The 14,968-nt window shown below is 53.7% G+C and overlaps 1 protein-coding gene across 11 annotated transcripts in view; it reads left to right on the forward strand.

Moving 5' to 3' along the window:
- Positions 1–4,083: 4,083 nt before the first annotated feature.
- EPB41 (erythrocyte membrane protein band 4.1) overlaps positions 4,084–14,968 on the forward strand; it is a 203,286-nt gene continuing 192,401 nt past the window's right edge. For 3 of the 11 annotated variants that reach the window (XM_068539314.1, XM_068539316.1, XM_068539319.1), the window contains exon 1: positions 7,789–9,126. In XM_068539314.1, coding sequence (XP_068395415.1) covers positions 9,113–9,126 — 14 coding nt within the window. In that variant the 5' untranslated portion in view covers positions 7,789–9,112. Of the gene's footprint in view, positions 4,369–7,785; positions 9,127–14,968 lie in introns of those variants that run through there. The other 8 variants (XM_068539310.1, XM_068539315.1, XM_068539317.1 and 5 more) reach the window with 6 other exon arrangements.

Consider the following 14,968-nt stretch of genomic DNA (forward strand, 5'->3'; position numbering starts at 1 on the left):
GATAAAATAGGGGGATCTCATGGGAACAGGTTAGTGAAGTACCTGTCAGATATATAAAAAGCCAATCATTGGCAACCACTGCTGTTTGAACAGGGGCTTCTGGAGATGGCACCTTCCCTGGCAAGGGGGTCTCCTGGCAGGATTGGCCCCCTCCCCACACTTTAGCAAAGCTGGGCAGCAGGGCCTTCAGAGACCTTCGGTGTTTATTGGTGGGCACCCTCTGTGCCCACACATGCATCCCTCCCTGGACTGGGGCATCTGACTCGGCTTTTTCTCCATCCCTACCAACCCCCATCTCTCCCTTGGAGGGGGCTCTGCAGCGTCTTGCCCACCTTGATGTCATCCTGGGGATCTGCCCCAGGCTTCAAATGGATCCTCCTGGGGAGGGTTCCTTGAACCACTTCTCACCAATTCTCTCTCTCTCCACCTCAGATGCCCCCCAAGTGACTGCCACACCCCAGCCAGCACATGGCTGTCTCTATCTCAAAGCCTCCCTGGCTGGTCCCTAAATGTCAGTATCTGCCCTCTCCCCCACCACCTGCCCTGCTCTTTTTTTAAAACAAATACTTATTTATTTATTTGGCTGCTCCGGGTCTTAGCTGCGGCATGCAGGATCTTAGTTCACCGACCAGGGATCGAACCCAGGCCCCCTGCATTGGGAGCGCAGAGTCTTAGCCACTGGACCACCAAGAAAGTCCCACCTGCCCTGGTCTTAACCTGGCATTCAAGGCCTTCCACTATGTGGTCGCACAATTCATTCTGTGCTCCAAATATACCAGACCATTTTCTGTTCCCAAAGTACACCTTCACCATTCGACTTCCAGGCCTTTGTGCAGGCTGTCCCTCCCCCTGGAATGCCCTCTTCCATTTCCACATAGAAAATTCATCCTTAAAAGTCTAGCCGGAAGGTCACCTTTTCCAGGCAATCTTCCCTAATCCCTCAGATGGGATCCTTTTTCTTTTCTGGGCTCTGGGTATACAGTTGCTTTAGGGCCTTCATCACAGGAGGCCGTGAATCACAACAGAACGTCCATTATGTATGGAGAGCAACTTTCAGTTTACAAATGGCAATCCCGTCTAATACCCTAGAGTCATAATGTCCTGGAGTCACGAAAGTGAGGTAATGGCAGGATGAGTGCCATTACCTCATTTGACTGTTGAGGAGACAGGCTACGAGAGAAATATGACCGGCCAGGTCATACACCCGCCCTGTGAATGGTGGAGTCAGGATTCAAACCTGCAACAGATTCCAGCCACATCCCCTGCCTCAGGCCTGAGCTTCCCACTCTGTGTCCATCATTCCTTGTGGCCTGGTCTTGTGACACCCTTCCCCAGTTAGACTGGGTACTGGTCAGTTTTGAATAATGTGTTCAATTAAGTTTTGTTGAAGGAACAGACGCTCCCATATCGGCCCTGCCCCATCCCCTGGCCTCATTATCACCCAACTCAAGACCCAATCAGGGCTGATGGCAGAGCCCAGGCTCTGGCAGGATAGGGAGTTGGCTGGAGGCCCAGGCAACACAGGAGGAGGGGGAGACACAAACAGGTTCCTTCCCCCAAGCTTATCAGTCCCCCACAGGCCCCAGGCAAACTCGGTGCTCAGCCTGGGGAAGAGATCTGCCCCCCACCTGTAACCTTCACGCCTTCTATTAAGAGCTGTTGTGACCTTGTCTGTCGCTCTGCTCTCAGACACTCTTTAGAACACTTTTGGCTGTAAGGATTCAATGGGATCAAATGAGAGAATGCACATAAAATAATAGTGATCGCCTCCTCTGGAGGCCTCCCCCACAGGGATCATCTCAGGGAGCAGATTACTCCCTGAGTCAGGGGAGGGAGGTGGAGACTTCACAGGCAGGGGCAGTGGGGCAGGGGGCCAGAAGTCCAGGCAGTGACAGCACCCCCCCATCCCACCCCCCAACCCAGTGACTTTCACCCACACAAGTGCACAAGTCACCTCAACAAGAAACCCAGGCTGTCTAGGCAGAGAGGACCCTGGGCAGGGCAGACTTCTCTAGGGCCCCAGGGCCTGGTGGGAGGTGGGGCCAGGGTTGGGGGGGGACCGGTTTATATGACACAGAGAGAGACAAACACAGAGTCACACCCTCTGTGCAAACTCACCAACAAGGGCATACTGTCACACCCATAAATGCACCCCGCCCCCAATACACAGAGATGAGAGACACACACAAGGTCAAGATCACAAGCACACTCCCACACAGACGTCCCACGCACAAACTCAGAAACACAGAGGCCTCCCCCACTACACACGCATTCCCAGGCCCACACAGTTATCAGGCCAGGGCAGGCGTTGGCGTTGCTGAGTCACCCCCAGGCAGCTCCTGCCTAGCAGAGGAGGAGCCAAGTGCCAGCCCCAATCAGGGAGGGGGCGGGGCCTGCGGCAGCTCCTTAGAATAGCCTAGTCTGGGCCGCTGCGGGATTCTCTTCGCCCGGCTCCTTCGATTGAGGAGCAGAGAAGAGAGGGGCGTAGGGGGAGGAAACCCCTTTTGCCGAGGCTAAATCAAGGCATTCACAGCCTGCTTTCTCCCGGGTGAATGAATACATGTGGGAGCAATTAAAAACTAACATTGGATCCATTACTGGGTATTTGCTTATGTATTTTCATATACTCTCATTTAATTTTTGAAACAGCTCTATATGAAGTTGGGGCTATTATCAATCCAGAGGGAAAGTGATTTGCCCAGAGGTACGAAGCTGGTAAGATGAAAAGCCTAGACTCGATTGCCTCCAAATCCCAGACTCGTAACCACTGGGCAATACCACCTGGTGGGCAGGTGAGAATGTGGACAAGTGAAAGGTGCCTCAGTAGGCTTGGGAACCTGGGTGTGTGCGTCAGCTTTCCCTGTGGGGTCCACTGAGCGAAGGACTGAAAGGGTCTCAAGTGTCCAGATTTCTGATTAAAGGAACTAGAGATTCTGTGATGCATTGGAGCCTGTGCACCTTTATCAGAAAGCATCCCCCAGATCTAGGGGCTCAGACCCTTCTCTGCTAGACTGTGAGCCTCTTGAAGGCGGGGACCAGGGCCCTGAAAACTAAAACAAGACTTGGCTCAGAGGAGGCTTCAGTGAATTTGGGGGGTCAAACCATGAATTTATAACTTTGATATAACATTAACATCAATAATCATAATAAAGGCTAACACTTTTTGGATGCTTACCCTGAGACTGGCACTGTTCTTAGTACTTTACATGGATTATTTCATTTAACGACACAGCTTGTAAGTAGCAGTGTTGGGTTCTGAGACTAAGGCAGTCTGATTCCAGAGTCCATCTAATAGGAAGACCACTGAAGTCATAGGAAGTCACTTGTCCTCAGTGAGCTTCAGTATGCTCCATTTGCCCCCAGAAGTGATTAGCTCTCCATGGCTCTCCAACCTGAAATACCCTATGATTTTATGATTCTTTGATTCCTCAACATGGAAGAGCGATTAGGTTTGTTCTCTGTGGGCAGGACTCCTAAAGGGCAGAGTTGGCCTTAATCTTAGGCAGAGCTTTTGAAGTCTCAGGACGTTTTTAAAATGAAGGAGGCCTGACTGGGAGGTGGTGAGCTTCCTGTCATTGGAAGTATGTGAGAACAGGTCTGAAATGAGGTAAAGAGGGGAGGGGACTTGGACCAGTGACTATGTAAGCCCCTTCCAGCGCTGATGGGATGGACAATCAGGAGGGGGAAAGTCTCTGAGAAGAGTGGCAAGATGGGGATGAAGGGAGACCCCACATTTACTGAACGCCACCAACTGTGTGCCGGACCTGCCCTTGACACTTAACATATATCGCTAATTCTCAGGGAAACATTGTAAGATTTATAGTTGAGGAAATTCAGATTCAGAGAAGTGACTCGCTCGAGGTCACACAGGTGGGACAGGTCACCAAGGGGTTCTCGCCAGGGTCACTTTCCTAGGTCCCCTATGACCAACTCCCTAGCTCCCTTCTAGCCTTAAGGGTAGCACCACGTGGCAAATTGCACCATACTTTCGCCATATGACGTCAGACACCACATCAGCCAATCCAGCAGCTCTCTGCCCGACCCTCCCCAGACCCAAAGGGTCAGCACCCTGCCGCCCAGAGCTAGGCGTCCGGTCAGGCCGCACCTGCAGCCCCCGCCCCTTCCCGGTTGAGACGCTCGCTGTGCCTGGCTGTTTCCCCCACGCCGCCCCGCTGACTGGCAGTTGCCTGCGCCAATCAGAAGGCGCCCCGGGTCGGGGGCGGGGCCTCACGCCCGAGTTGCCCTGTCAGTGCAGGTGGAGGCCCCCGGCGGGGCAAAGTGGCAGGAACCTCTTAAAGGGCGAGAGTGGCGGAGGGCGACAACGCGGCCCGGCCCTGCCCAGCCAGGTCTCCGCCCCATCCGGACCAGGTGAGCCCGGACCTCCTGGGGGCGACCCCGGGAGGGACGGGGTGAGAGACGGATGGACCCACTCCCTAGGGACTGGGCCGTCCCGCGGGTGGGGAGAGATCTGGTCCTAGGGGTCGGGATCGGGGGCTCTAGGGGTCCCGGGTTCCAAGTTCCGAACTGGGGGTCCAGAGGGCCCTGGGCGTCTCGAAGTTCGGAGTGCGGGGAGGGGCAGGGGCGACGGGAAGGGGGTTCGAGAGCTCGCGTCCGGAGATGGACTCTTGGCGCTGGCGGTCCCAGCCGGTCCCGGGCTTGTCTGGGTCGGGGGTCCTGGGTTAGGTGCCGGCGGGCGTGTCTCTAAGGAGTGCTGCATTCCAGCTCCCCCACCCCCCCCCGCAACCCCGCCCTGTCGGGCCCCGAGTGCTCCTGCCGGGCCAGCTGCAGCGCCGGCTGAGCGGGCGGGCGGGCGGGCGGCGTGCAGCGGGAGGGGGCACCCGGGCCCAGGGCCCCGCGCCCCGCTCCGGTCTTTACGTAACTGACTCTGAGTTTCCGGACTGAGGGACCCGTGAGCTGGGGCGCTGGCTCTGCCCGCCAGGGTGGCTCTCCTGTCGCCGCCCTGGCCGCACACGCTGCCTTCCAGGCTTGGTCTAGGGGACTTCTCTCTGTCTCCAGTCGGCCGGGTCTCTCTGTCGTGCTCTGGTTCCTGCTTGCCCCCCGGTTCCCTGTGTCTCTCATCTCCTCTGTGTTGCCCCGTCTCTCCCTGTCCCTGTCCTCTGTCTTTCTCCGAGAGTTTTCTGCCCTCGCCTACACTTTCCTATCCTACCCCAAGAGAAACCCCACCTCTTTCGGGGTAGGATAGGACTTCTCCCCTCCAGCAAATTGAGGGCCGGGACTTGTCCAGACCGACCTCAGCCCAAGCTTGCCCCAGAAGGAGGGAGGGGAGGACTACCCCATGGGACTGGGGGAGGTTACTCCGAGGCCCACAGCTTCTTCTGGGAGGGAGTGGCTGAATGTGACCCCCTTAAGTACCCGGATTGGGGCTGAAGGCAGACCCCTCTCTGCTTCTGGAGTCCTTTTCTCCAGGAGGAGGCTTGGGGAGAGCCTGACCTGGGCTTGGGCTTAGGGAAGCTGGGAGTCCCTGTGAGAACTGCCTGGTGTCAGGTCAGGGTAGCTGCTCAGCTACTGAAGGGAAGAGGGTAGGGCCGGGGAGGGGCCAGAGCACTGGCACAGAGCCCCTGAGGTTACTGCATGCTCCCAACTTCACCCCAGTTACAGGCCTGGGGACTGGCGTGGGCAGGCGATCAACAGGAGGAGGCCAGAGGACTTTTGCATGGAGGGCGGGGGAGGGTGGAGATAGAAGTGACAGACTCTCAGGTCTAAGGAGCACTTACTGGGATCACTCCCTGCCTTCAGGTACCTGCTGCTGTCGGGTGCATGTAAACAAGGTGTTAATAGCAGCTATGAGGTGGTAATTGTTAATTCTGACTAGGAATGGGGGAGGAGAGACTTTGCAGAGGGGGTGGAAGTTTTGGGAAGAAGGGCATCCAGAAGCTGTAGGGAGCACAGAGGAGGGACAGAAGGGGACTTCTGGTACCCTGTAGGCTTTACATGCAGCAGAACTGGGTTTGAATCCTGCTCCTGCCACTTCCTTGCTATGTGACCTTGCATGAATCACTTCACCTCTCTGAGCCCCAGGTTCCTCCTTAGTCAGTAATCCAGATCTTACAGGCATTAGCAGAATCAAATGAGGCAAAGCGTGTGCAGTGACCAGAATGGTAACTGTTCTGGGAACAGGCCAACGGGGGTGTTTTAAGAAAGGAATAGAGTGAGGAAGCCCTGAGGTTTCCTCTGGGTATACAGGAGAGACAGGCAGAGCCTGCCAGGTCCTAGCAATGTGGGATGCAGGTGGAATGCTTGGGTGTGTGGCTGACACGCATGTGTTTCCTGCTCAGCCCATCCCTGAACTGCCTAGACCAGGCTGGCCTCCCTCCTGAAGGCCCCAGGTGCCAACAGAAGCTCCCAGGCTGCCCCACTCCCTAGGTCAGTGGGGGTGGGGCCCCTGGCAGGGCAAGGCCAGCACCTCCTTTGCAGAGTGGACCCTGACAGGGAGCCTGGCTGACTCTGCTGGGCAGGAACCTCCCAACCTGGCTGGGAAGATGCTGATGCAGTACAGGCCTCTGGAGGCCCAGAGCTCTGCTGGCTGGAGTTGGGTACAGCTGATAGGACCTGAGACAGAAGCTGGCTGTGGTGGCAGTGAGGAAGGGAGATGCAGGGAGAGACCTCTGGAGGGGGAGCCTGAGCAGAACTGTGGAACCAAAGAGTAATTTCATGTGGTTATTCCCTAAGCCTTTCCTGAGCACCTACTGTTATGGGTCAGCTGGCCAAAGAGCTGAATAGGATACCCATGAAAGACTCACCGTAGAGGTCATGGTGGCCTGAGATTTGTTGGGGATTTGCAGAGTGGACCTTTATGATAGTCCCCTGGGGGATGGGGCATTCAGAATTTCCCCAGGGCCTAAGATTCTGATGTTTATTAATGGGGCAGGATTCCACTCCCTGATAGTCTGTGGGCAGTCACTTTTCTCCCTGGGTCTCAGTTTCTCTTTCTGTGAAATGAGAAGGGCAGATGAGCCTAGAGTCTCTAAGGATCTTCCGGTGCCCGTTACTACAGCCTCCGGGACCTGGTTTGGGACTACCCTCACCCCACATGAGGGGAGGGGGAGAGAATGGGGCAAGGGCAAGGTTGAGTGTGATGGGCCCCCAAGTCCTGTTCTTGGCCTGTGTTCTCGAATCACAGTTGGAACTGCAGCCTCTCGAGCACTTACTGTGCATGGCGCTCTGTGCCTAGCCTTTAATATGCAACATTACGTATTCCTCATAATTCTTACATCCCCGTGAGGGAATAGGTATTATCCCTATTTCACAGGAGTTCAGGGAGTGAATTGACTTGACCAAAGTCACACAGCTAAGAAGTGGCTGGGCTGGGATTCTAAGCCAGGTCTGTCTGCCTCCAAAGCCTAGACTCAGCTTAAAGGGGGAGACTCCACCCCGTAGGTACTGAGGTGCCCACATTGCTTCGCCCTTACCTGCAGAACCTGCCTGACCCCTGCTGGGTGAGCTCAGAGCTCTGGGATGTTCAGGCTGGGGAGGTGGGGGACAGGCTCTGTGGGTGCCCACTGGTTCCAGTGAGGGGGGAAAGAAGCAGGAGCAACTTGGGGGTCAGGGCCTCACAGGGAGTTTCTCCAGAGGGCCAGCCCCACCTGCCTATGCTCAGTGCAAGAGCTGGGCACTGAAAGGCAACCCTGGGTATGCGGCCAATTTGGACCTCAGTTTCTCCATCTGTAAAGCATGGGTTTAGAGTAGCTGAGTACAGACATTCCTTGGCCTGTGGGTGAGAGGCTGTTGGCAATGGGGTCAAGGGTTAGAGGAGGGGTCGGGTAGTAGTGGCTGAGCCTGCGGAGGGAGAGTTTGGGTCAGGAACAGCTTGGATCCTGGGCTGGCTGTTTGACAACAACTATTTTAGATAAAGGGACTGAGGTTGGAGAGGTTCAAAGGCTTGTCTGGGGCTGGACAGCTAGTATGGCAGAGACTGAAGGGCAAAATGGAAGGGAAGACCTGGAGAACAAAATCCAGGCAGATGCCAGTTGGAATCCTGGCTTGACCACTTAACTAGTCTTGGAGATGTGAAGTGAGTGGCCAAGAACACACAGAGAGGAGTCCCTTCACCTCACTGTCCTCATCTGTAAAATGGGAATAGTAATAATTTTGCCTTTGTCCACTTCCTGGGTTATTGTGAAGGTCAAAGGAGATGAGGCATTTGTGGAATCAGGTGAGAATGTGGGTGCTGGTTATTTTTCAGTCCAAAGCTGCACTTCTGGGTGTGTGTTTGTGGGGAGGGAGCATTTCTGACAGCAACTCTGCTGAGATGCTTTACCCTGGGGTGATGCACTGGAGAACAACCCTAAGAATGTCACCACTATTTATTGAGTAATTTGTTACCATGCACCAGGCACTGGGCTCAGAGCTTCACCTCTCATTGTCTCCTTTAGTCTCTACCTTCTCAGGTAGATGGTGGCCTGACCCACACCAGATCTCTCTGAAACCCATGCCTACAGCTCCCTGTGATAACAGTAGCTAACATTTATGAAGTTTGCTGTGTTACTGTGTGCCAAGCATTGTTCAAAATTTTTTACATATATTAATTTACTTAATCTTCACAACAACCCTGGACGTGGGTACTAATACTTTCCGCATTTTACAGATGAAAATCTGAGACACAGAGAAGTTAAGAAATAGGCCCAATGTCACCAAGCTAGTACATGGTAGAGCCAGGGTATGAACCCAAGTTCTTAAGTCTCCTCCTTGAAGCACTCATCACAGTTGTATTTCGGTTATTATTTATAAGATTGCTTCCTCACTGACTGTAGGTTCCATGAGGGCAGGGACCAACACCTGGCACACAGTAGGTACTCAGCTAATGTTTGTCCGCAGGGATCCTGCTGCCTCCAGTGGGCTGGGCCCATGGAGACCCGATGAGCTCAGGGTAGATTATCAGACTATCAGACTGCTGACTAAGAGGGTATCTGCCCCAAAGAGCCCCGGAGGCAGAGGGAAGGGCAGGGTTCCCCCCTGGGCCCAGGCTCAGGCCAAAGAGGGGCCCCAAAGACTTTGTTTGTTGGCTGTGCTTGTATCTCACTGCTGTCCTTTGCTTCCATGTGCCACTGCGGCGATGACTCCACGGCTTCTCCCCTGACGGCTGTGTGACCCCATGGCTGCTTCTGGGTGAGTCTGGTTTGGCTAAGTAACTGCCACATGGGCTTTATTCTAATGCGCGTCCTGTGGCTCTGAGGCCACTGGGAGGTGTAAAGGGAGGCCCGGGGTGGGGGAGGAAGAGCTGAGCGAAGATCCTAACTCTGAAGGTAGGATCGTATCACAACCAGCTGACTTCTTTCCAGACTCCTGACACACTGATGCAGTGATTTTTGCGTCTGGTTTTAGCCACTGATGGGTGGCTCTTTGCGTCTCCGTTTGCATCTGTAAAGTGGGAATGTTAACACCTACCTGACACAAGTATGTTTATTCTTTTATTCTCGTAAGCCCCACGAGGGCCAGGGCCCGGATGTTTGTTCACCTGTGCACTGCTGTATCCCAGCACTGAGGATAGAGTGGCTCGTAGTAGGTATGCAATGAATATTTCCGAATGAAAGAAAATATTAATTCAGCATCACTATGCACCCATCATTGTGCTTTGTATTGGATTAAATGGCTAATGCATATGAAGTGCCCAGCCTTATAGGGGCTCAGTGAGCATGAGTCCCCTCTTTGCTCCCAAGATTGTGCATTCCTTGGGGGCCAGGTCTCTGTTAAGTGAGCTCTGGGTCCTCTGAACTGAGTGTAGGGTCAAGTACCAAGCAGGCATCAGTCAGCAGAGAGAGGGGCCTAGGCAGTGAGACTCAGGGCCTCTGCTTAGGCCTGGGGAAGGAGTGGCAGAGCCTCTGGATTTCATCAGAAGGGTGGGGTGGCTGGGGAGGTCTGGGGCTGAAGGAGGGAGGGATGAGGAGGGACTCTGCCTCCTAGGACTGTCACTTTCCTAGCTGTGTGATCTTGGATAAGTCACTAACCTCTTTGAGTCTTGGAGACCTCATCTGTGACATGCATATCATAGCACTTGCCCCACACGGGCGTGGGAAGGAGCCAGTGAGAAGTGAGGGGCACAGGGCCCTGCTTGGTAACTGTTGGTTTTCTCCCAGGCCTGGGCTTATTCTGGGAGAGGACTAAGTAAAGTGTTCCTCTTTTTGGTTCCTTTCTCCTACTTTTAACTTCCCACCTGGGTGGAACTAGAATCTAGGAGTCAGGAACCCCAGACTCGCCAGCAGGCTGGCCAGGGCCCAGGGATAAGGGCTGGCTTCTGCCCAGTGTGGAAGTAGCTGTGTGGAGGTCCCAGCTCCGCCATTTTTTGCTGTGTGACTTGGTTCAGTAAACCACCTTCTCTGGGCCTCAGTTACCTCACCTGTAAAATAGGGTTAATAAAGCATACTTCCCTTGAAGGATTATTCAGTGAGCAAATGGGTGGAGTAGGAATCATCATCACTATTACTATTTGGCCCTGGCTGAGGAGGCTCCAGGGAGGGCCCTGGAGAATTGCATCCCACCTTGGTCGGGGGATCCTGAGACTCTCTAATCATCATATGTACTATTGCCACTTATTGGATATTTTTCCATATGCTGGGCTGGTTGTTATATGTTATTTTAGACACATTATCTCATCTAGTCCTCCCAGTGACCCTATGAGGTAGGCATTATGGCCTCAACTTTATGGATGAGGGAATTGGTGCAGAGTAAATCAAGTGAGTTACCCAGAGTCACATAGTTACTTAGGGGTGGAGCTGGGGTTCAGACCCAAGTCTGCTCACCCCAAGGCCACGATTATTAGTGCGAAATCCTCTTACTTCCCAAAAGGAGGCAGAGGCTGGGTCTGAGTCTTCTCTGTCCATCTCCATTGCCCAGCACAGTATTGGTGGGGGCTGCTGGGCTGTTTGCTGAATATATAGATACACACACACACACACTCACACACGTGTGCGCGCACACACACACGTGCACACACACACGTGCTCACGCGCGCGCACACACACACACACACGCACACGCACACACACACACACACGCACAGTACCCCCACCCAGCTTGGTGCTCCAAGAGTTTTGAAGAAAGGAGAGAACAGAAAGCAGGAGAAGGCCTGCCAGTGTAGTTGTTGAGAGTCAGACAGACCTGGCTTTGAATTCTGCGTCTATCGCTTACTAGTTGTGTGACCTTGGGCAAGACATTTAACCTCGTAGAGACTTAGTTTGCTTATCTGTAAAATGGGGATAAAAAAAGAAACTACCTACCTCTTAAGAGTTCTTATGAGGATTAAATAATGCATGTAAGGCACACGGTGAGTACTCAATGATAGTAATTATTGTTATTACAGTTATAATTATAAGTATTATTTTGGGATTACAAAGATATCCCTCTTGAGACAGTGGAGACCAGGCCTGGGAGGAACCCGCTGGGGACAGGCAGGTAGTAACCAATCTAACAGGTTCTGAAAGTCACCTGCATGTAGGGAGGGAGGAGGCCTCTTGGAAGTAGGAATGTACCTCCCTTTCCTAGCCATCTGCTTTCATTCATACCCAATCTGTGCCAGGCCCTGTGCTGGGCATGAGGCACAGAGGTGAATCTGTGTCATCTCTGCCCCCACTGCCTCCTCGCTTGGGAGCTCAGAGTCTGGTTGGGGAGGAGGACACAGAAACTACCAACTCCACCTTTGATTGAAGCACTAAAGTGTGAACTGTGAACATCTCCTCAGGCAAAGACCAGGAGAAAGGGCATTCCTAGTGGAAGGAACTGCTTTGCCAAGGTACTGAGCTGTGACCTGCACTTGGGGGGATGCGGCTGGAGAGACAGGCTCAGGGGAGTTAGGGGACTTGGCCCAGAGGCCATGGGGGACCACTGGCTATGAAGCAGGGGAATGGCGTGGCCAGGCTTGTATTTCGGGAGGATCACCTTGTGCGGAGGACAGACAGGAGGGAAGGGGCAGGGGCAACTCTCCAGGTGAGTGATGCTGAGGTATGGGGCCTGGGACTGAGCCACGGGATGGGGAGCAGCGGGGGGTTGTGAGCTCTGTCCAGGAGGCAGAGCCAGCAAGGCGAGCTAGACTGCAGTAGGCAGGCAGGAGAGGGAAGAGGTGAGAGTGAGGTCTTAGGTCTGGGGGTGATGGGGCCCGCTGGGGTCTCTGGCTGAGGGACACAGCTGGGTCGGGGGGTAAAAGCCACTTGTCTGCTCCTTGCCACCTTCTGCCTCAGGTCCCCCAGGGCCCATGCCCGCTACTTCTGCCTTGGGGGTCCCTTGTGGTGAACCTGGCAGGTCTAGCAGGGAAGAGAGCTCTTTGGGGTGGAGGCTGGACAGGGGCTGTGAGGTGCAGACAAGCCTTGGGTTCTAGCCCTGCCAGTGTCACTGAATGTCTGTGTGGCCCCTGGAAGTCACTCCCTCTCTTGCCCTGTGGTCCTCGCCTTGGGAGAGCGGATAAGAAAACCTGTTTTGCCTGCCTCAAAGGCTCAGTGATAAAATACAAGTATAGACAACATACATCTATTGAGCATGGACTGTATACTAGGTTCTGGGGGCACAAAGGTAACTCAGAGGGGGTTCTTACCCTTCAGGAAGCATGAAGCACTTCAGAGCGGAGCGAGCCCAGCCCAGCAGGTGCTTAACTCTAGTCCTCAGGGGAAGAGATAGCTAAGCTGGGACTTGAAGGACGAATAAGAGCTCTCTAGGTGGGCAGTGGAGGGAACAGATTTCTAGGCATAGGCAACAGCGTGTGTGAAGGCTTGAACCTACACAATGTGCTTGGGTCCTAAGTTCGTAGTTTGGTATGGCCAGAGCAAAAAGGGAGAGGCAGGTGGTGATGGGAGGTGAGGCTGGACAGGGAAGCAGACCTAGATCACGCAGGGCTTTGGAGATGGTCACTTTGGAGATGATCGCTTGCTACTCTCTCCTTCCTGCATCTTCATAACTGCCTGCTCCCCTCATAGAGACTGCCAGGGCCCTTTCCACCCTCCTCTTCTCCCATCCCCCCTCCTTCCCTCCTTGTCCCTTCTTACCCCCACTCTAGTCACACCCAGTGGCTGCCTCTCTCAGGAGTTAACAACCTGGGTTCCCTGCTGGCTCTGCCACTTATAAGTTGTGTGGCCTTCGGTCATTTGCCCTCTCTGAACCTCAGTTTCCACCTCAGTAAAATGGGGACAGCAGCCTTCCTCACAGGGAAGGGCGGAGGCTTCAATGAGGTAATCCCCACAAATGGCCTTGTACAGTGTCTGAATGTAATGGGCACCCATCAAAAGCAACTCTACTTAAATCATCATGTTTTGGACTTCTCCGTCTCTCTGGTCCCACCCACTGCTTCCCCTGCCTCTCCTGGCAGTGAGCTCTGGCCAACAAAGGAAGGAAAGGATTAAGAAACAAGCCCAAATCTCCAGAGGGGTCCTGGCCCACTGCCGAGCTTGCTCCCTCCTACCCCTTGCCCCCCCTTGGCCTCAGGCCCAAGGACGCTCAGTCTTGAGGGCAGGGCTCTCCCCAACTCCCCACCCTAGAGGCCCCTCCTGGGCTAGAGGCCAAAGCCAGCAGCAGAGTGATGTCCTGTATCTGTGGGAGGCCCCATAGTCTGGGCAGAACTGGATCCCTGAGCCTCTTGGATTTTACGGCAAAGGCTGGTGACCAAGTTCCTTTTGGCACAGATGCAGGAACCTCAGATCAGAGCAGGTGGCTGATGGCGCAAGGTCATGCAGCAGGAACCTAGGTCTCCGGACCCTTTTTGTACTATCCTATGAACGGTTGTGATGATGGCTATCATTTCACCTCCCTGAGCCTCAGTTTCCTCTGCTGTAGAATGGGGCTGATTTTACTGTGAGGATTGGCAATAATGTAGATAAAGCACTTAGTCCAGGGTCCAGCACTGTGAGGCCTCAGTGGTAGGTAGCAACTGTTACTGCTGTTATAACTGCTGCCTCTGAGAACCTTCTTCTGCCCTACCTCTTCCCAGTCTAGGAACCTGGAGTATTTGATACAGTTTCTTGTTGAACAGATGACACCCAATAAACTGGTTTTAAAGCCAGAGGCTCAGCATCTTTTGCCCCCTCTCCCCCACCTCCCCCTTCCTAGTTGGCTAGAACACTCTATCCTCACCCTTGGCCTGATTTTGGCCTCTGCCCCTTGCCCATCTCTGCCCTCCTGGCACCAAGCCTGCATGATCTCTCTTCCAGGAGCCACATGAGGACAGAGTTTCCCTTCGGCAGCCTCCTCTGATCAAATGCCACTGCAAGTGCTTTGAAAAGCAGAGTCAGAAGGGTCTTGCATTACCCAGGCCTCAGCTGATTTTACTGTGGAGACAGTTGAGGGCTGAGGGGACAGAGGTGGACTCTTGAGTTCCCTGGAACTGCCCTCAGGCAGCTAAGATGACATTAAGACTTTTGCAGAGGCCGTGAAATAGGCCTAGAAGGGCAAACCTGGTCCACAGCCCCAAATGTGGAAGAGTAGAAGGACCACCAGACTGGGGGCTGGAGGGCTGCGGCCCTCACCCAGCTCTTCCTGACCTCTCTGAGCCTCTGTTTTCTGTTTTCTAAAAGGATGGGGATGGATTGATGTCAGAGGTTTCTACTAACATTACAGGATTAAAAGAAGGGCCAACAGAGCTCAGTTTAAATCGCAGTTTCATCACTGACCAGCTGTGGGACCTCTAGCAAGTTGTTCTACCTCAGTGAGCTTTACTTTTCTCACTTACAAAATGGGAAAACTATTAGCACCTTCTCATAGGTACTTAAGGGATAAATTAGATAATTCAGGTAGAGTACTCCATCCATAGCTGGCACACTGGAATTATTGTTGTTGTTATTCTTAGATTAGCAGAGACAAGAAGAAATCAGCCAAGGCCAGTTAGGAAGCAGTTCACGGAGAAGGCAGGGCTTGAGAATGTGCAGGATTCATCTGTTCATTCATTCACTCAACACATACTTATTTAGGATTTGCACAGACAGGGCATAGAGAAGAGGAGCAGGGAGGCCGGAGAAAGCTGGAGGCAAGCAGA

Source organism: Eschrichtius robustus, chromosome 3 (assembly GCF_028021215.1).
Source record: "Eschrichtius robustus isolate mEscRob2 chromosome 3, mEscRob2.pri, whole genome shotgun sequence".
Lineage (NCBI taxonomy): Eukaryota > Metazoa > Chordata > Mammalia > Artiodactyla > Eschrichtiidae > Eschrichtius > Eschrichtius robustus.